The sequence below is a fragment of the Lactuca saligna genome, chromosome 2 (assembly GCF_052625555.1).
Source record: "Lactuca saligna cultivar CGN05327 chromosome 2, ASM5262555v1, whole genome shotgun sequence".
Classification (NCBI taxonomy): domain Eukaryota; kingdom Viridiplantae; phylum Streptophyta; class Magnoliopsida; order Asterales; family Asteraceae; genus Lactuca; species Lactuca saligna.
In genome coordinates, this window is record NC_136418.1 from 174,277,803 (window position 1) to 174,300,324 (window position 22,522).

General features: G+C 37.4%; 1 protein-coding gene across 7 annotated transcripts; it reads left to right on the forward strand.

The window, feature by feature from the left end:
• Window positions 1–14,590: 14,590 nt before the first annotated feature.
• On the forward strand, window positions 14,591–22,266 carry LOC145032865 (hexose transporter). Of its 7 annotated transcripts, none has more exons than XR_013677221.1 (4): window positions 14,591–14,786; window positions 14,883–15,025; window positions 19,062–19,142; window positions 22,092–22,266. XR_013677221.1 is itself a non-coding variant. In XM_078981817.1 (4 exons), the coding sequence occupies exons 2-4, from the start codon at window positions 14,977–14,979 to the stop codon at window positions 20,170–20,172; spliced, it is 303 nt and encodes a 100-aa protein (XP_078837943.1). In that variant the 5' UTR covers window positions 14,628–14,786; window positions 14,883–14,976; the 3' UTR covers window positions 20,173–20,313. The 7 variants fall into 7 exon arrangements, 6 of the variants coding, with proteins under 6 accessions (XP_078837945.1, XP_078837947.1, XP_078837946.1 ...); XM_078981817.1 differs by lacking the exon at window positions 22,092–22,266 and adding an exon at window positions 20,000–20,313 and having other exon boundaries at window positions 14,628–14,786; XM_078981819.1 differs by lacking the exon at window positions 19,062–19,142.
• The last annotated feature ends 256 nt before the right edge of the window (window positions 22,267–22,522 follow it).

Below are 22,522 nucleotides of genomic sequence, written 5' to 3' on the forward strand. Positions count from 1 at the left end.
CACATCCCTTGGACAAACATTTCCTAGCTTTCATCAAGGATATGATTCCAGAACTCACTCTGCGTTTGTCCCCGTACACCATAAATGATTCCTTTCCGGGTGGGTTTATCCTAACTATCTTCTTTCGGCATAATATCTCGGCATCGTTGGCGCTAAGCCAATCCATACCCAAAACGATGTCGAAACCGTTTAACTCTATGGGTAATAGTTCCTCCTGGAATTCGTTTCCGTTTAGGTCAATGACGATGTTCCTAATACGATTACTAACAGGTACGAATTTGCCACTGGCAACTTCTACAATTAGGGCGTTATCAAGTTTTTCTACAGGTAATGCTAATTTCGCACTAAATTTATGCGACACAAAGGAGTAGTTGGCTCCGGAATCAAACAGTATATTTGCAGGCAAACCATTTACAAGAAAGGTACCTGAAGCGACGTCTGCTGCCTCCTTTGCAGCCTCGAGCGTCATCTGGAAGGCTCTCGCCTTCGGCTTTGGTGGTATGTTGGGTCTTCCTGCCTCCTTCTTCTTCGGGCAGTCCTTCAAAATGTGCCCTTCTTCATTACACCCATAACAGGCCTTCTGGTTAAGAGTGCATTCGTTGGCATAGTGCCCAGGCTTTCCGCATTTGTAACAAGTGACCCCTCCATCACACTTCCCAGAGTGCTTCTTCTTGCACTTGTCACACCACTTTGCTTCTGATCCTCCTCCTCTCGAACTAGACTTCGAGAATCTACCTTTCTTACTGGACCTCGAGGATCCGTCAAATTTCCGTTTCTCTCCCACTTCCGCTCTCTCCAGACCCTTTTCTCGTATCTGGGTCTCCACATTCTTAGCAGCCCAGATAGCAGCTTTCAAAGTGGTAGTTTGCTTGACCATTGGGCCGAAGTCCGCTGGTAATCCGAGGGCAAATTTGTTAACCTTGGAGAGTTCAGTTGGGACGAGGTGAGGAACAAGCTTCATTTTCTCAGTAAAGCTTGCAGCGTATTCAGTAACGCTCATTCTTCCCTTCTTCAGATTCTGGAATTCGTTGCTGATCTCCAGAAGATCCTGCTCAGAGCAGTATTGCATCTTCAACTATACCAGAAAATCCTCCCACGACATTTTGCTTGCTTCACCTTTGGGCATTGAATCAGCTAATAGCTTCCACCAGCTTAGTACTCCAGATTTCAATAGAGGAACTGCAAGAGCAGTCTTCTGCCTATTGCTACACTCGCAACTCTCAAACATTGTCTCCATCTCAGAGATCCAGTTCATGACTTCCACCGGCGTCGGGCTTCCGGATAGACTCGGTGGCTTGGATGCCATGAAATCCTTGTATTTGCATCCACGTCCATCATTTCCTCCATCCTGGTGGTTTTGCCTAACTATCGGTGGGTTGGCTTGACCAATAGTCCCACTGTAGTTTCCTTCTTCAGTCTGCCCTTCGTTCAACTCGGGCTGTTCGAGCTGAATAGTTGCTTCCTCTCGATTTTGCTGGAGCAAACGCCTGGTTTCCTCCATTTGACGATCCAACATTGCCTGGATCATCGCTTGCACTCCGGCCATCGTTATTGGTCCGGCGGCGGCTTCCACAACTGGTATTTGCTCGATCACGGGGGGTTGGTGTCCGTTCCCATTTGCGTTTACGTTTCCGCTACGGGTCCTTACCATCTTGATCTATATACCGAATAAGGTGGATTTAGATCTTTATTTAGGAGAGACGTTTTAAATCGTCCTTATCACTCCGAAACGTTTACATGCTAGTTCTAATATCGTAGTCGTACGTTTAGAATCCTAAACACATAAGGTTCCAGATCCGGTCGGCAACAGACCATAGATCCCGAACAAAATAACAGCATATCATGCATAAAACATTTAGCACATAAAAGCATTTTAGGCACAATTCCTAAAATAAGCTAGTGCTCACACCTCACAATCATCGCTTAGCATTCTAAGTTTAAGTCTAGAAATCCTACAAATTCCTAGTTCGCTTAAACTAATGCTCTGATACCAACTGTGACATCCCCAAAATCACGGCCAGAAAAGACCGGTTTTGTTTATACTTTATTTCAAAATCAGAGTTATCTTTTAATAAAAGGGTTGCGGAATTTGTCCCAAAACAATAATATGATAAAGATTTATCAAAAGCATTTCCATAGAAATGTATTTCATTAAAAGACTCAGGATGTCATGTTCGTACAGATCAAAAGTATAAACAGTACAATATAAGCCTTACTACATTATTTCATATCTACAGGCCTATATCCGTAATCCCTCGTCCAAAACATCACACCTATGCTCATGCGCCACTACCTGTAATGCATAAAACTGAGTGGGTCAGGCTTGGGAGCCTGGTGAGCACATAGGGTTTTCAACCCACAATAAGTTTATTAATTTCATCAATCAACAATAACCCGATTACCCGTTCCCGTTATCCTCACTTTACGTCCCTAAACACCTATCATAAGGGACCTAGCCTAAGGATCATCATCGGGACGGACACTACTGCTAAGGGGATTCCTCAGCAATAAATGTCCTAATAGGCAACCATGTGGGGGATGGAGTACACCGGTGAACACATCGTTCACAACACCTACAGGTTGCGAGCCTGCTAGTGTTCCACTGGACTGTCTAGAAGAGTCCGTGGTCGTCATCTATACTCCGCTAGATGACTGGATCAACAACAACAACATCGAGGCCTCTCATCATTTTATCACACATCACCTATTACATCTACCCATGTTTTACCCCAACATTTTCGTAGATATAAAATACATATACAGTTTAAATCATTGAAAACATGTATAACAACGTTCATCTAGCATAGATAGCAAGTATTCAGATAATATGCACACATAGCACGTAATTTATATAAAATACTTCATATCTATGTGTAAGTTGAAGGTAACTATGCACTCACCGGAAAAGGTGGTGATTCCGAACTCAGACAGCGCTTCGCTTCTTAAAAAGAATTTTTCTTCGACGAAACCTAGTATTATTACCACTAGAGTTTAGTTTATTATTCGTCGAGACTAATTAATAGTCTAGCTATTATTATTATTATATAAGCGTCAAAAAAAATACTTATATAACCCATAATAATAGCCCAAGTATTTATTATAAGTTCCTAATAACGTTACTATAATTAAATAAAAGTTATATTAAAAATAGCGTAGGCGTAGCTCACTTACAGCGGGTTTTATAGAAAACCGGGCTTTGCTTGGAGCAGCGTTCCCGAGCCGAAAAGCTCTTCTTCTCAGAGCCTTCGAGCACTCCGGGGCTTCCGCCTCGTGCTAGGGAGGTTCCCTAGGCTTTTCGGGGGATTTCGGGGCTAGAGAGAGGTTCTAGAGAGAGAGAGAGAGAGTAAAGAGAAGAAAGAATGGGAAAGGTGTGAAGAAAATGAGGGTGGGAGAGGTGGTATTTATAGGGTGAAATGTGGCTGAACTTGGTGCCACATGTCACCATCTGGTGGCAAGCCTTGGGGAGAAAGCAATGGCCAAGATTGTGCCACATCACCCATTTTCGCACAGCACACTTCCGACTTCTAAAATCCGTAACTTTCACATACGACCTCCGTTTTTGACGTTCTTTATATCCACGCGTAGGTAATAATAAGATCTACAACTTTCATTTTGACACCGTCAGCTAATTCTCGACCGATCTTAAATTTAACAGTACAAGGAGATTATACTGTTAAACGTCTGCGTAAAATTAATAACTTCTACATACGGACTCTGTTTTTGTCTGTCTTTTTACCGTTGATTTCCTATTAATGAGATCTTCAACTCTCATTTATGTTGCGTAAGCCAAAAACCGCTCGAACTAAAATTCGAGTTTCAGGCCGTGTACTGCTAAGCCGAATCTTAGAAAAATCATAACTTCTTCATACGAAGTCAGAATTGGGCGTTCTTTTTATCGATGTTCTTAGTTTAACATATTCTACGACTTTTGTTTAGATTGCTAAGGCTAAAAAGTCTTCTATCGTAAATTCACTATTTACGTTTCCCGGTGTCGTGCCGGTTTTATCGTAAAACTTCGGCGGGCCATAACTTCTTCTTTATAGCTCGGATTTCGGCATTCTTTATATGCACGGAAACCTTGAGACATATTCTACAACTTTATGTAGAGATATCGGGATTATCTCACACTTTAATTTTGACGCTCATTTTTATTCTTTATTAATTATACATTTATAATTAAATAATAAACACATAAACACACATAATTCACATAATACTCAAATATTTCATATTTATTACTTCAAAAAGAGTTACAATAGTTGACCTAGACTATTATATTGACAAAAATGCTTAGCCCTGAAAACCCGGGCGTTACACTTATATATGGTCCATACATGTTCTTGATGGATTAAGATGGGTATTATTGGGTTAAAATACTCATTGGGTCCCTTTGAGCCATGCAAATGCATAAAGGTGCCGACTTTATGCATTAAGAGCTTCATTTGGAGGTTTCCTGAAGTTTAGATGAAAAGTTCTTAATTGGTTAAGTCACAAAAGGAGTTTTATTGATATTTGGGTACACCCCGCGTAAGTCCTTATACGCCCCACGTACTGATTTGAGGCCCCCAATCTTTGCTTCGAGTACGTTGAGCGTACCTAAGGGGGTACGCCCCGTGTACACTCATCAGTGGGCTTATGGGTTTGTTTCATGCTTGGGCTTTGGGCATGGGCTTAGGTTTGTATGTTGGGTTTTTGATCCGGGGAATCTTAGAGTCTTAGTCTTCTGTTTGGACATGTCTAATTGGGCCCAGATTTGTATTAGGCCTTGGTGGACCCAATGGTTTTGGACTTTAGAGGGCCCAATTGGCTTATACCTTTGGGCCACCGGAGAACTATTATTAGACAAAAATTCTTGGTCTTTTGGGTAAGGCCTATATAGGGTTGGGCCCAATTTGGAAAGTTAGGCCATTTATGGGCTTTTATGGATCTTATAATTTTGAGCCTTGTTGGTTTTGGGCTTGTGCCTTGGTTGTGAGTCTGGTTGGACTAGGGGTAAAATGGTTATTTTAACCTAAGTTTGGATTATGGATCATGGTTTGGAATTCAGTTGCTTATTGGATGTTGTTTTGGTATTGCTAGCTTGGGAAGTCATCAGGGTAGCAGCTAGGGTTTCTTGCAATGAGCTTCAGCATTCGAGGTGAGTCTCCTCACAATATCTACATGTCAAAGGAACCAATGCCGGTCCATTATGTGCTATGTGGCATGCTAGTTGTCTTGGTGATATGTGGTATGCTAGTTGTGTTTGTGATACTTGCATGGAAGACCCCGGGGGGTGCCCGAGGCAGTTGGATATCAAACCATGGGGGGAGATTCCAGGCTAAGACCATGTGGGGGTTCCCATGACAGTTCATTAAGACCATGTGGGGGTTCCCATGACAGTTCATTATGACCATGTGGGAGTTCCCATGGCATCGGAATAAGACCGTGGAGGGTTTCCATGACATCCTTATATATTTATATGCATTATTTATTTGGACTTATGTGGTTTCATGTGTGATATGTGTTGGGGAACTCGCTAAGCTTTGTGCTTTCGGTTTTCAGTCTTGTTTCAGGTACTCCATGAAACGACCCAAAAATCACGACCAAATTTTTTTTCTTTAAAAGCATTATTAGAATCATATTTATAAAAAAACTGTATCATAAGTCATAACATAAATTCTCGAGTATTAATTCAAAACATAATATCATTATCAGAGTCAAACATTCCCAGGCTAACTGACTATGGTGTGTGCACTGCAATCTCCCCGAGCTCCTCTTTTAAAAACTGAGTACCTGAAACCAAAACTGAAAACCGTAAGCACGAAGCTTAGTGAGCTCCCCCAAACTACCACATACCATACAATAACATATATACACATATTGGGCCTTGCCCACTGCATCGGGACGAAGCTCGGAAACTGCATCGGATCGGAGTCCGGAACTAACTGGGACCTTGTCCCCTGCATCGGACCAAAGTCTGGAACTAACTGCATCGGACCGAAGTCCGATACTGACTCCCTACATCGGACCGAAGTTCGGAAACTGACTGGGACCTTGTCCCATGCATCGGACTGAAGTCCGGGCTAACTGGGGCCTTGCCCCCTACATCGGACCGAAGTTCGGAAACTGACTGGGACCTTGTCCCCTGCATCGGACCAAAGTCCGGGCTAACTGGGGCCTTGCCCCCTGCATCGGACCGAAGTCCGGAAACTGACTGGGACCTTGTCCCCTGCATGGGACTGAAGTCCGGGCTAACTGACTGAACATAGCATAGCATAACATATCAACTAGCATGAACACATATACTGCATACTACATCGGGCCGTAGCCCGGAACACATAACACATATCACATAAAACATAGCACATAAATCCTGTCTGAGCCACGAAGGCATCAAACATACTAACTACTGCATCGGACCGAAGTCCGGAAACTACTGCTAACTGAACGGGTCGGCATTGTGGCCTTAGACCCGTCCCTACTGGAAGGAAACTCACCTGAGACTGCTGAACTGATGCTGCTAATCCTCTTGACTGCTACTTGACCTCTAACTCCGAACTGCTGCTCCACTAACTCTTCGAGCTTCAAAAGCCAATAAAACACTTAGTCCAATTGACCTCCAAAGGTCACTAGGTCAACTCTGGTCAAAGTCAAAATCCTAGTCAATGTCAACCTTCCAGGTCAACCCTACTCGCCGAGTTACCTACTGATTCGCCGAGTTCATATGCTCTGGGTCTTTCTTATTCGCGACTCGACTCGCCGAGTCAGTCTATGACTCGCCGAGTCCAACTAGTTCCAAGTCCTGTCCTGTCCAACTCGCTGAGTCACCACCCGACTCACTGATTCGAATCTCAACTCGAAGGGTTTAGGGTTTCGCGATCTGACTCGCCGAGTCCAAGAACAGACTCGTCGAGTCCTAGACAATCTTCAACCAACTCGTCGAGTTGCTCATCCAACTCGCCGAGTCCATGCCTAACTTCATTCGACTCGACGAGTTGTTCATCCTACTCGTCGAGTTCCTCCTCATCTTCAAGCTACTCGCCGAGTCCACTCGAAGGACTCGCCGAGTCTATCCAGTCCTCAATCCATGCAGTGGCTTTTCGAGCCAAACAGAGTTTCCAACTCATAGATCCATACTTCTAGGGACTATTCCCCACGTAAAGTGGCAAACTTTACGTGTAGATTAAGAGATCTAGGCTCAAAACACCCTAAACTCGGGTTTATGGCAAACATACTTCTTCAACATACCAAGGGCTGATACTTTAGGGGATTCAAGACCAAAACAAACATGGATCTGAGGTAGCAACCTCAGATCTGAACCTCCAACTCGGATTGGTTACATATCATACTAAAATGACCAAAACTCACATATAAGAATAGATCTAGGTGCAAAGGGAGTCCAAGCAACAACTTATTACCTCCAATTGTTCTGAAATGACTCCACAATCCCAGATCTACAGTCCCTTCTTGCACCTCCAAGGTCTTTCTTCCTCCTCCAAGCTTTAGTGCACTCTTCAAGGCAAGATCTAGCTCAAAAACGGATATGGCGGCTAGGGTTTGGTGTTCTGGGGTAGAGAGGTAGTAAAGGAACCCTAGGAAGGAGAATGAGACGCTTAAATAGGCTCCAAGTTCCCGGATTTAGGGTTTTCCTCGTTCAGACCCAACTCGTCGGGTCTCCTTGGCCGACTTGCCGAGTCGGTCGCTTTCACCACAATCCGGATCCCGCTCGGACTCGCCGAGTCCGTCCATGGACTCGCCGAGTCTCCCCTAAACTTGAGGTTTTCTTTCTTTTCTTGGCTTTCCAAACTTTGGGGTGTTACACTCCAATTTTAAAATGAAGAGTTAAGGACGATCACAACGCATACACCCATGTTTTCCGCAATATGTGATCTTTGGGAATAAACTCTGATAATTGTTTTATTTAATTGCTTTTCAATGTTTGGATATGTTTCATTAATGTTTTGACTATAACAAAATAATAATAATAATAAAATTTTTATCCTGGATTTTTGGGTCGTTACAATTGTACATAAGGAATGGTTAACCATTATTATTAAGTGTAACAATCAACACATTATATGTATGAATACTTTAGTATAGGCAACATGAGACTAAATTGCACAAATGTCACTACAATTTGGATATCAGAAAAGTCCGTATATTTAAGACAAAAATAACTACAATTTTTTTATTTAAATTTTAATACCTAAAATGTGATGTCACCAAATAATGATAAGTCGACACGCAACGTCATAACATAATGCCTTAGCATAAAAATATATGTGAGACTTTTATGCAATTTACCTGTAACAAATTAAAAAATATACAATTATATTTGTATACTAGTTTATAACCCGTGAAAACCACAATTACAAAATTAATTAAACTTTCTAAGTAAAAACTCAAAACTATTAATTAATTATTTTAAATAACTTATTGATTAAGAGATATTTTTTTAGTTATATATAAAACTATAATCATTGATTCAAATAAATACGTAAAATTATATAACCTTATAATTTATATAAAATTTATTTTATTTTTTATTCTAATGTTATTAATTTAATGTAATTAAAATAAGAAATTTGAAATTTGAAATTTAAAATTTAAAATTTAAAATGAAGAATTAATAAATTTACAAGTGCTATGATATTAATTATAAGGCCTAATATGATGATACGTGGTAAAAAAAACTACCATTTTATTAGTATAATGATTTATTTATATTTATATTATTTGCTTTATGATATTTGGAAAGATGTTCCCTATTTAATGTTATGATACAATTGATAGAATGTATGTATTTATTTCTGTAATATGCAATATTCATATAATATGCAATATTCATATAATATTGTATATTACTATAATGTAATAGTATATATTTTATTATTATTATTATTATTATTATTATTATATTAAATGCATACAACTTATTACTCATAAAATGCTATTTTAAAATTATAAATTTAGTAAAACATTTGGTTTTATAAAACTAAACGTGTATATATATATATATATATATATATATATATATATATATATATATATATATATATATATATATATATATATATATATATTCAGTTGGTCCATACATCATTATTGAAAAATGTTTTCACGATGTTTTCGAAGGGCAAATAAAATGATTGATGGAATGAGATGATTTTCAAAATTTTCTAGCTCAAAAAATAATCATTAATTAAAAAGTAAATCAATTACATTATTTTCTTATAAATACCATAAAGTAACAAGGAGCTAAATGGTCAGAAATAGAAATATAATTTTAATTACATATGTATATAATGACATCAATGACATCGTATCCAACTTTTTTTTTATTTTTTTTATATTATCAAATGATAAAATTTTCAAAACATAATATAATATAAAAAATAAAAAATTGAATGGTATAATTTATAAATCATTAATAATATATTTTATGTTTTTACTTTTAACTCGACAAATAATTTCAATATAAAGAGTAAATTGGTCAATAAATACGAAACCGTTACACAAAAACAAAAGAAAATATGTTCAATGTTGGATATATATTTATTAAAAGCAATATTGAATTGGGGATAATAAATGATATTTATTTTGTAAAAAGAGTAGGATGTCTAATTTGTTGGAACATTAAACTCTTAGTATGAGTTGGTGTTATAACACCATAAAATTATTACCTCATATGTCACGTCATATTATTAATATTATAATTAGAAATGATGATGTTTTAAAATGTTATACTAATATTTCAACACCTAGAGAGAGAAAGTGAGAGAAGAAGAAAAAAATGATGATTAGTTGATTTCTCACATCTTATGATATAATATTTGTTATCATGAAAATGTGATGTTTCCCATATCATAACTAATTTAAGAGGTGTCACCTCATCCATAACGTCATATTGCGTTATTTTCATATAAACTGATGTTATAACATCTTTTTACATGTCGCTTCAACCTTAACATCATATAGGAAATTGTGTTTCTATATTATAACATGTTGAGAGAGAGACACACACAGAGAGAGAGATTAAATTAAATATTTTTAAAGGTTCATGATGAACTAGAAAAAAAGATTTTATTATAATTTTTAATTTTAAATAAAAATATATTGAATATATACTGCCCATTTTTGAATAATTACATACATCATTGCAAAATCACTTATATATTGGAAAATTAATTTTTGAATGATCTACAACACAGATAAATTAAGATATATGACCCTTTGGTATGTTTGTAATCTTTTGAAATAAATTAAGATTCAAATGTTACTAAAAGATTTCATATATGTAAAATAGCTTAAAGTAAAAATAAAAAATAAAAATAAAACTAAATTACTTTATATTATATAAAGCAAAATATATAAAAGTTGGATTATTTCATTGTCTACTCCTAATAAATGTTTCAATTTGCCAAATAGGAGTTACTAGGCAGCAAGATTGTCAGAATGCCGAAACACAATGTTTTTAGAACTTGATACTTGTATATATATAGATATCCGGTGTTGTTGAATTTCAAGTTTATTGTGTCAAAACTCAAAACAAAACACCATTGCATGCTCTCTCCAAATTCATTAACCAAAACCCATTTTTCCCTACTTTCTTCTTCGATTCCCACCCCCTTCGTCTTCACAGACCTGTTTTGACTTTCCCTTAAAAAAATCAACTTGGGTTCTTGACTTTTTCTGTTCTTGATACTTTAATGGGGCCCATCAGAAGTTCCAAATCAAAAAAGAAGGCTGAGCAGCCTACCACCTCTCTCGTCACTCCGCCGCTTCCTCAGCCTCAACTTTCCGATTGGTGGCATGATTTCTCCAAAAGGTTTCATGGTATGGTGTACCTTCATATATTCGTGTTCTTGCGTGTGGTTTACCTGATGCTCTTGAAGTTTTTTCGTTTAATCGTATATAATCCTTATAATCTTTGTCGGTTTGATTTAGTGTTTCTTGTTTATGTGTTTATCTGATTATTCTTGTTGATATGCGTAGAATGTGATTAAAGGGATTATCCAAATGGTGTTTTTAGGGGATTTTCGTGTTTGTTGTGTTAATTATGCTTGATTTCTGGATGTTTTTACTTTTTTATGTCGAATCAGTCAATCTTTAAATCATGGTTTTACTCCTTTGCTGCATAGAATACGCTTGAAGATTCTGCTATCTGTTGTTCAACATTAATTTATATGTTCTTCGTGTTTGTTTAACATTAAACTCTTCAATAAATTGTCAAAGTCCTAACCTATTAATTTTCAGAATCAAAATTTTTCCAAATCATTTGTTTTATAAACCCCTAAATAATTTCAGTTCTACAAAATTTTTACAATGGTTTAATGTTACAGTGACAAATATCCATCAACTTTGACTTAAAAAGCAATTCATTTGATTCTAAAAAGTCAAACATTGACTCTTTCACATAGATTTTAGGTGAATTTTGGAGGCTTTATAAACCAAATAAAAGGTCAATTCTAGTTCACCAGAGCTCCATGTTGGCTAGGGTTTTGGTAGCATTTGTGCAAGTAAATTGCCTCAATGATTCAAAAACGTTGACCTCACTAGATTCGATAGTAGTCCCGGATCTTAAACTTCATAAAGATTTGTTTTTGAGTTTGTCAATAACGTTTCTTCGTGTCACATTAGCAAGAACTCATTAAGAACTTAACATCAATGATAATTCTCTAAGTAATTCTTAAGACTTCATCAATGCAAACCGTTAGAACTCATTAAGAAATTGCTTCAATGGTAGTATCATGCCATTTTTGGGTCCTTTATAATCACAACTTACTCAAAAGTTCAATGTTTCATGTTTTTAACCATAAAGTTTCCAACTTTAATCATTAACATTATCTTGAATCTTAGAAACCAAAGCTTTAACTATTTACAACCGTTCTATAAGGTCATGATATGGTAAGATCTCCATTATGCAAAAAGAAATATGTATATGATGATACCATTTTCTGCTATTACCATTAAAAAGTTCACATTTTGTTGATTTTCAGGGAGTTTATCCAAATCAACGGATTCACAAAGCTTCGAATCCTTGTTCAAGATGTCAATGAAAACGTTTGACTACATCTCCTCACTCGTTAAAGAAGATATAATTGCAAAAACTCCAAACTTCATGGACATCAATGGCATTCCTTTGTGCCTATATGATGTGGTTGCTACAGCATTAAGACGTTTAGGATCCGGTGACTCTTTAGCCATAGTTGGAACTTCACTCAACCTAAACCAAACCACGGTTGCTCAGATAACCAAACTGTTTGTTGACACCTTGGAATCCCGGGGAATCAGCCACATTCGATGGCCGGAATCGGAATCCGAGATGGAGGCCGTGAAATCCAAACTGGAAAAGATCGCCGGACTCCCGAACTGTTGTGGTGCAATCGACACCTCCCATGTCATGATGTGTCTCTCGACTGCTGACCGGGCAACCCAATTGTGGTGTGACCGCGAGAAAAACCAAACGGTTACATTCCAGGTAATCGCAGATGCCGACTTGCGATTCCGGGATCTTGTCGGTGGGTGGCCAGGGTGTATGACCGATGAGCGCATCCATAAAAAGTCAACTTTTTTTAAGTTTTGTAAAAATGAGGAGAGGTTGAATGGGAAACGAAAGGTGGTTTCGGAAGGAAACGAGATTGAGGAGTATATAGTCGGGAATTCGGGATTCCGGTTGCTGCCATGGTTGATGACTCCATATCGAGGGAACAAGCTTTGTGATTCCGAAGTTAGATTTAATCAAATGGTGATGAAGACACAAATGGTGGCACAGAAGGCGTTAGGGAAGCTGAAACAGAATTGGAAGATTATTCAAGGAGTGATGTGGAGGCCTGATAAAGATAGACTACCCTTGATTATTCTTGCTTGTTGCATCCTGCATAACATACTTATTGATATGGAAGATGAAGTTCAAGAGAAGCTTGTGTTTTCACATCGCCATGATTTGGATTATCGTCCAGCTGTTTGTCATTTAGATGATGATAAGAAAGGTGTCGCTTTGAGGGAGAAGATTACTCTTCATTTGTCTGGAGGATCGAAGCCATAAATGTTGTGGTTGATATGAGTTTTTTTTCTGGTTTTTATATCTTTTCTTTTAAAATATAAACTACACATGAGATGAAAGTTTCATGAAACTGTGAAATCTTAAGAGTTGCTTTCTATAGATTTTGTTAAAGCTTGAGGATTATGAGAGAGTTATTACAGTTTGATTCTCGCTTAATATGATTCTATATCTTAAACTATTATATACTTGTCACCTCGTTACCAAACAATCATTAGACTTGTCATAGGTAAAAATAAACATTTTGATGTTTGCAGTTTTTTAATAGAATATATAAGATGGTTGGTCTGTAATAAAGTGACGCATTTGTTCCTTGAAAATGCAAGATTTTAAAATCTGAAATTTCGTTTTTTATTTTCACGTATGATAGTTGTTTTGCATTGAAATGATAGGCATAATGTTTCAAAACTATCTTCGTTCTTACATATAATGGTACGATTTTGTATAAAACTTAGAATACCTTGAGTCATTGATACAAAAAGACTACCCAATCAGGCTTTATCCGTTGATGTTACCAAAATTGCTCTATTGTGTCTCGTGTTAACCTTGACCCAGAACCATCTTTTAAAGCCAACACCACTCAAGAATTGGCTAAATTCATTGTTTCTTTTCCTTGATTGTATTTTCACATAAAACTTGAAAGTTGTTTTGCAATGAAAAACAAGAAAATCGGTTTAAAATTTTTGTTTGATGTTATTGTTTTGCATGATACTAGGATACCTTAGGTAATTGATACGGAAAAAATAAGCATTCGACCTTTATCGGTTAACGTTACACCAAATTCCACCATTGCGTCTTATGGATCTGGAACGTATTATTTTTAAACAAGAATTATCTTTTGAACTTGTTGACACTCAATAAGTCATTAGAGTAACCCTAGAACATTTGTTCCGTGAATTTTAGTTATGTTTGGGTACCTTTTAAAGCAACTTAATCGATGTTTTTGACCTCATTCAACATTTGCTTGCGTCTTGTAGATTATGGTTAGGTTGGATTGATTATTTTTTCTTTAAACCAACTTGCTTTGTATATGGTAATGTAACCATTTTAATTCAATAATGGGATTTTGTCAACGATGATCGGAGTTGTGGTTCTATATGTTTATGTCAGTTAATAAATATCGTAATTTGATAGTTTTTAGTTTCTATTAGTTCCGTAAATTCGTAAAATGTATAATAAAGCGACATGATTCATGTAAATATAAAAAATTCGTAAAATGTATATAAAGCACCATGATTCATATAAATAAATATAAAGTAATAAGATATTGTACAAAAAAAATTACATATTATTAAAAATAAGTCAATATTATATCTTGTAGTTCGTCTATATATAACTTGTCACTTTCTATACATATGCAAATTGACTCATGGTATGTGTAGAAGTGTAGGGAAATAATTGTTGTAAGCTTTTGCAATGTATAAATCTTATAAAAGCTTCTAAAAAAGTTCTCAAAAGTTATTATAGTAGCATTTGAATTAAAAATTGTTTAAGGTTTAAAATGAAAATTAGCATAAACCTTAGGGTCTTTTGTGTACTTTATCCCGACATGAAACCTACGAACAAAATTGCAAGGAAGGATCTGGCGATTTGCCACAGGTGCTCTGGAAAAAGTTCCGAGATTAGGGTTTAGGGTTTATAATTGGGGGAAATGGGAACTCGAGATTTTGATGTGAAGAAGCTCTTAAACGACAAGAAATTCTGGTTCGCTTCTTTTCTCATCGGTTGGGCTGCTGCTCTTCAGGTAACGATTTCAACCAACTCCCTCGATCGTATGAAACGCGGTGAATCGATGTTGTTTATTTTTGAAGATGCTGTAAAATTGTAGTTATGGTTGTAGGGGCATATGATGTGGTTACAGAGGCAAGATTCCTTCAAGCAGAAGTTTGGAACCCTAGACGATCAAATCACTGACGATCGACAGGATTCAACTCATGCTACATAGCCAATTGGGAACTACTGCAATCAATTCGACTACTCATAGTAATCTTTCTTTCTCATCTCGAATTCAGGGGCTAACACTATTGCATGATTTTCTTTATTCATTTACTGCTTTTTTGTTGTACTTTGATGCTTTTAATTTTGTGAATAAAAATAATGTTTCGGTTTCAGTTCTTTAAGCCTTAAATTCTGGACATATTTGAAACCATGTGTAAAACCACAACCATAATCAGAACTAATGTAATAGTCCAATATGATGTGCCAGTGATTTCTTTTGGTAATGTTGAGATGTTTATGCCAATTGTCTTCCTGAGAATACTTTTCGTTGATGATCAAATGGTATGAAGTTTGAACAAGAAAAGAAAAAGGAAAAGTTGCAGTGGAAGGTTCCCCCCACCTTTATAGAGCTTGATTCAAGAAACTTGATCAACCTTTCTGATTCTGTTCCCACCATAAACTTTGACCCTTACTCCTTATTGTAAGCGGAAATGGAATTAGAATTTTTATTTGCAAACATGTTTGTATACTTTGGACCAGTGATAATGGTTTTGAATCCATAACAGTTAAGTTTTACACTATTTAGTTGGTACTGGTTGGCTTAAAGATCAGTGGTAACGGCGATTATACATCTAGTTCTTGTGGAGTGAGTGTTATGAATCAATTTCCGTATAGGTTCAATATCTTACACTTGAGTAGCATTTAAATCGATGTTCAAGTCTTTTGGATATATTATACTTTAGCATTGTTAGTTTTATTCATTTCCATGCCTTCCACATTACGGTGGATGGGTATTTATATATACCAATACCTAAGAGTTAGAATCTAATACAAAAGATGGTAAAATAGAATGTTTCCTAATATAATGACTAATTATGATAGGACTTTTGACTTAAATGACCATGCGACTCTCGATTTCTAGCCACCAAATATCTAATCACGCTAAATTAGACATTGAACTATGATTTTTTTTTTCGTTTTGCCCCATTGTGACTTCATGCACTTGGTTAACCGTTTCCCTCCCTAATTGGCATCTTACATGGCCTAAATGGGGGTAAAATGATGTTGTTTAAGTGGGGACAAATGAACAAAATTTTGTTTCCCAAATGCTCACGAGCAGTCATGCACCTTATATCACTGTCCATCACCCGCCTCACACCATCCAACACCTGACGGCCTCACCATCTTTCACCCCTTTCATCACCTTCTTCAAGCAATCCCCAACATGTTACGAGCATCCCATCACCGTCCCCTGACATTTACCTTCAACAGAAGTCGCCCTTACACATCCACCATGAGTTCTTGGTGATATGGAAACCACAATATCAACCCCACTATCATCCACATCCAAGCCACCATTTTGACCATCAGATACCATCACCACCACATATCACTATCTCCATCCATTTACCCTCTTCACCATCTGGCAGCCAGACCACCACCAAACGCCACCACTATCTTCATTATCATTCACCTTAATCACCAAAACCATCATTCCCCAACAATTTGATTGCCGGTACAACCGTAAAACATCCTCCCCTTCATCTCTCGTGAAAGCAACTATCATCGAACCATCACTAGTATACCAATAATCATTACTGAGCCTCCAAACCACCATTATCTTCACCCTTGTTCCTTACATCTTCGTACATGCAGTTAAAACAAAAAAAAGTATTTAAATTAGTATGGTGGAGAAGAAAGGCACATAAGAAAAGGGGAGCATCTAATCTCGATTTTTCAAGGAGGGTAGGTGTAGTTTTCTTGAGACTTGAGGTATACATGGTTCTCGATTCAAGAAGGAAAAAAAAAGGGGGGGGGGGGGTAAGGGCAATTTGTAAGTTGAGGAAGAAAAAGTGGCAGGTCTCGATTTAGGCTTAGCCTGCAGCGAAGCGGTTAAAGCCCACTGATACCCGATCAGGAGGACAGAGAGGCCACACTTGTGGCAAGTATGAAAAGGTGCATGATAGTGTATGTCGTAAAGGTCGGGTGCCATAAATGTGGCAATGAGGGCCAATTTGACAAAGATTGTCATTAGCAGTAGCAACTCTCGTAACAGGGTACTTGAGTTGGTTGTCACTGTGATTAGGTTGTCCATGTGAAGGCCAACTATCCATTGCCGACTTCTAGGATCGTACAGTCACCGAATCATACTACTCTTCGAATCACGGATGGTTGCTAGGGGAGGCCTGAGGCCCCGAAGGCCAGAGGTCGCGTTTTTCAGTAGATTGTGGAGGAGGCCAGGGCGGCACCAGATGTCGTTACTGATATGTATTCATTTATAGTTCTATCAAGTTAAATTTCTATATGCTTATATTTATGCTTCTGATAGGTACCTTCTTAGTAAATTCATTGTCTGCTCTTGTGCTTTTCGACTCGGGTGCGAGTTAGTCATTTGTGTCTTAGTCTTTCAGTAGGGATTTTAATGTGACCCTTGGGGAATTGAAGTGTCTGTTGCGAGTATCCATCGCCAATGAACATAAGGTTTCCGCTTCGAGCGTTTTCCACAACTGTACCTTGGAGATATTTGGGGTGATCTACCCGATTGACCTAATCCCCATCCCTATGAGGGATGTATGCGTGATTGTAGGGATTGATTGGTAGAGTAGATTTGGAGCTATGATTGATTATGAGAGGCAACTTGTGGTAGTTCAAACCCCAAGTGGGGGAGAACTAACCATTTATGGTGAGTGTACCAAGGTAGGTTCAACTTTTTTTTTTCCTGACTACCAATGCTAGGTAGTATCTCCAGCATGGATGTTCAGGTTATCTTACCTATGTGGTCGACAATCGAGTCGAGGGGAAGAAGTTAGTTTTAGATGTCACTACAAACTAAATGACATTTTGTGGCACAAAAAAATATCACTAAAAACCAAAAAAGTGCCACTAAAGACTTCCTAGGGAGTCAACGACACAAAAAATGAATGCCACTAAAAGCGATGCCACTAAAGTTCTTTAGTGACACTTCTTGATTGTGTCACAACAACCCTTTTGGGTTTTAATGACACTTTTTTAGTCACTATAACACTTTTTTGTGTGACTATATAATTACTAAATTAAAAGCGTTTTATTTGTGTTTTGGTGGCACTCATTTATTACAAAACATTTATGTATGGAATTTATGTGTGATTTTTTTATAAATGTATATGAATATAAAATAATAAAAATAATTACTATAATAAATGGAAAAACACTAAAATATTACTTCAATTAAAACATAACATGTTTTACAACAGTATTCTTATTATTTAACACAAGAATATATTCCATGAGGCTTAGTATGTTTAAACGATGTCCTAGTAACACAAAACATAATTAAGAAGAACCCATTTCAATCCATCTAGTGATCGAGAAACAATCATCTCTGAATCTCTACTAAAAACGATACAAAGAACGACATCATCATGAATTATGGAGGATTCCTACAGTAAGAAAACACAATATTTAAAAAATTACATAAGAAACTATTACAATGTAAAACCAAAGTATCACTCACTTTCTTAAGCTTCCTACAAATGTGATCCCATTGTAACATCCAAAAAAATACACATAAAATTTAGTTTTCAAATTTCATTCAAAACATACAATAATCAAATCAAAACAGTAAAAAATGTATCGTAACAACATTTTATCATAGTACATGTAACGTCTGATTCTTGGTACGCATTTAATTATAATTTATTCACTTTTATAGAGCAACTCGACGATTTGGGAGCCCCAACCTTGTCGAGTAGAGACTAGATGGGGTGCGGGTTTTAAGCAAGCTTACAATTGCATTAGGGTTTATGAATATAGGGTTTGTGATTTGGAGGCTGAAAATGAGGCCAACAAGTGGTGAATAAGATGCTTAAATAGGGTGCAAAACCCTGAAATTAGGGTTTCATCCTGACATCCCTACTCGACGATTTGAGAGCCCTCAACTCGCCGAGTAGGGATGCCAGGATTTTGCACCCTATTTAAGCATCTTATTCACCACTTGTTGGCCTCATTTTCAGCCTCCAAATCACAAACCCTATATTCAGAAACCCTAATGCAATTGTGAGCTTGTGAGCCATTTTTGAGTGAAACTTTGTGTGTTTTGAAGCTTATGAAGGAAGGAGAAGCTTGGGGATTCAAGAAGAAGATAGTAGATCCAGAGACTTCATTTCTTCCTCATCATTTTCTGGTAAGCAAGCCTCAAACTTGCTTAATAGCTTCTTAGATCTCTTTATTATCACTTTATTGAGTTTTTGGTCCATGAAGCTTGATCTTTGGGATATGGACATCCCAATTGAGTGAACCATCAGATCTGGAATATTGGAGGGCTTTCATGGCATAAAGGTGCAAACTTTATGATCATTGAAGCCCCATGCAAGCCATAGGATGTCACATTAGCCTTTTAAGCTCCAAAAGGCCATGCATGGAGTGAAAGTTAGAAGCTTTATGTGTTAATGTAGTTTTTAGGGGCTAGATCTCTGTTTGTATGCTTTAGTTTGGAGTATGGATGGCTTGTGGACCAAGATCTAGGTCCTAAAGAGTTAGGGTTTGAGCTAAACCCATTAAGTAAAGGTACTAATAAGTAAAGTTGGAAAGTTTACCCTTAAAAGGACATTTTCAATGTATATGAGAAATATGAAACTTAGATCTGAAGAGTAGGGGCTTAATCCATTAAGATGGCCCAAACAAACTGGGGAACTCGTCGATTCCATAGAGGAACTCGACGAGTTGAGTTGATTTGTCCCGATTCAATACTAGGTACAACTCAACGAGTCCGAGGAGGGACTCGAAGAGTTGATTCACTTTATCACGGCTACGATTAGCAATGGAACTCGGCGAGTCAGGGGGATGACTCGATGAGTTGGATGGTAATTCTAGGGTTCCGAATTTATAGAACTCGGCGAGTTGATGGATCAACTTGACGAGTTGAGTCAACCCAGAATGTTGACTTTGACCAGAATGTTGTCTTTGACGGGTAAAATGGTCATTTTACCCTAAGAAGGATAATTGGATTTTTTTTACTAAGTGTTATTGTGATAATGATAGATGGGGAGCCATTGGAGCAGCAATTAGAGATTCCTCACGACAAGATTTCACAGTCGACTTTGAGAGGTGAGTTTTCCTCCAGTAGGAACGGGTTGAAGGCACCAATGATGGCCCGTTTATGTATGTTAGCAGACGCCATACTAAGGTCCGACACCGAGCTATGCCCGATGTAGGTTTATATGTTTTTGGAATTCAGTCCGGTGTCAGGGAAAGCCCGAGGAATGTTTGTATGCTGGATGTCTTTGTGATTCTTGCATGTGTAGGAAAGCCCGAGGAATCTTTTATTGCTGAAATTCCCAGTATATGTAACGCCTGTGTTTTTGGGCCTGTCATTAATGATGATATAATAGTCTAGGTTAACCTTTGTAACCCGTTTTGAAATAATAGAAGTGTATTATTTGAGTATTATGTGTTTTGTGCTTAATTGCTTAATTATCTGGTGTGATTAATTAAGAATAAAAATAAGCGTCAAAATTTAAGTATAAAATAAACTTGATATCTTTAGATAATGTTGTAGTAGTTGAAACAAGGTTTCCGAGGATATAAAGAATGCCGAAATCCGAGTTATAACAAAGAAGTTATGACCTGTCGAAGTTTCGCGACAGAACCGATAACGCTGAATGACGTAAAAAGTACAATTTACGTTAGAGCGATATTTAGCCTTAGTGATCTAAATGAGATTCGAAGATCTCGTTGTTAGTATCAAATCGATAAAAAGTTAGGCGAGAACGGACGTCAAACGAAGAAGTTATGAATTTATAACGAAATTTTCTGTCCCAGCCTATTAAAAATAAATAATAAAAATAAAGTCAAAATTAGCCGACGGAGTCTAAACGAAAGTTGTAGAGCGTAGTCTCACCTTCGCGTGGATATAAAGAACGTCGAAAATGGAGTTCGTATGAGGGAGATATAAATTTTCGAAGTTTATTAAATAATTAATTATTAAATCTCGGTAATATCCGGAGGCAAGTCACCGGACTCATCCGGAGTACGCCCTGCGTACAGCGAAGAATGTCGACACTCGCACTCGAGAACTTCGGATGACGCATGCGCTTACGTTTCGGAGGCAGTATGCCCCGCGTAAGGCTGTACGCCCCGCGTACTCCGAGGCTCCAGCCTCCTATAAATAGGATGCGAGGTTGCTGAGTTTCTTTGCTATTTTTCTCTCTTCTCTCTCCCGTTTTACCTCAATTTGCGTGCCAGAAGTACCCCGAAGCCCAGGTAATATTCCCGAGCCCCGAATCAAGTTTTGAAGCCCCGAAGATCCCGAGAAGTGCGATTTCCGAGCCGAAGCTCTGTCCGCGAGAAGTTCGATTTTTGTAGAGATCTTCCAGATCTGCTGAGGATTACTACTTCTACAAGCCGTAGTGCTGTCCGATCATCTTCTTATCAAGTGAGTGTGTAGTTAATTTCTTCTAACGCATAATTATAAAGTATTTTATACGAAATAGGTGTTATGTGTATAATTTTGTTGTTATGTGCGTGAATGTATATTCACTCTCTTCAATCTCATAGATCTGATTTGTTTTCTATGAAATACGTGTTATGTGGGTATGCCTCATCTGTTATGTGAAATATGTATTGGATGAAATGCTATACAGGTTTTAAACTATGTATAAAAATATATATTTTTATCTACTAATATGTTGGGTAGAACATGGGTAGATAGTTGGTGTGTAATAAACAGATGAAAGGCCTCGATATTGTTGTTGTTGACCTAGTTATTCAGCGGAGTATGGATAACGACCACAGACTCCTTCTAGACAGTCTCGTGGAACGCTAGCAGATTCATAACCTGTAGGTGTTGTGAACGATGTGTTCACCGGTGTACTCTATCCCCCTCATGGTTGCCTTTAGGATATCTATTGTTGAGGAAACCCCTTAGCAGTAATGTCCGTCCCGATGAAAATCCTAGATTAGGTCCCTTGAGATAGATGTTGTTTTAGGGACGTAAAGTGAGGATAACGGGAATGGGTAATCGGGATAGTGATTGGTTGGTGAAATTAAATTTAATTTATTTATTGTGGGTTGAAAACCCTATATGCTTACCAGGCTCGCAAGCCTGACCCACTCAGTTTTATCTGTATTACAGGAAGTGGCGCAAGGGCGTAAGATGGATGAACAATCAAGTTGTTTTGTTTACAAGTCTGTATATGTATATATTTGTTGAATGACTTGTAATGTTATCGTTTATGCTTAATGGTCTGTATCGGAACATGACACCCCGAGTTTTGATTATATAATGAAAATACATTTCTTTTATGAAATGCTTTGGTAAACATTGTTTTATCATGTTTTGTTTTTGGGAACAAATTCCGCAACTCTTTCAAATCAAAAGGATTTACTCTGAAATTATTTTAAAAGCATAATTGAAAATCGGTCTTTTCTAGCCGAGATTTTGGGGATGTCACAATATATTAAAAACAAATTGAGTACAAAATATTGTCTCAAAATAATACAACTCTAGGGATGTCATAACTGATACACAACATATGTTACAACGTAAAGACCTAGCAATCATGA

Excerpts from the sequence above, each read along its gene's own strand:
- LOC145032865 (XM_078981817.1), top strand. The coding sequence starts at position 14,977 with ATGCTACATAGCCAATTGGGAACTACTGCAATCAATTCGACTACTCAT. Across the intron at positions 15,026-19,061 it reads AATCAATTCGACTACTCATA|CTTATGAAGGAAGGAGAAGC; the intron begins GTAATCTTTCTT and ends TGTGTTTTGAAG. Across the intron at positions 19,143-19,999 it reads TTCTTCCTCATCATTTTCTG|ATGGGGAGCCATTGGAGCAG; the intron begins GTAAGCAAGCCT and ends TGATAATGATAG.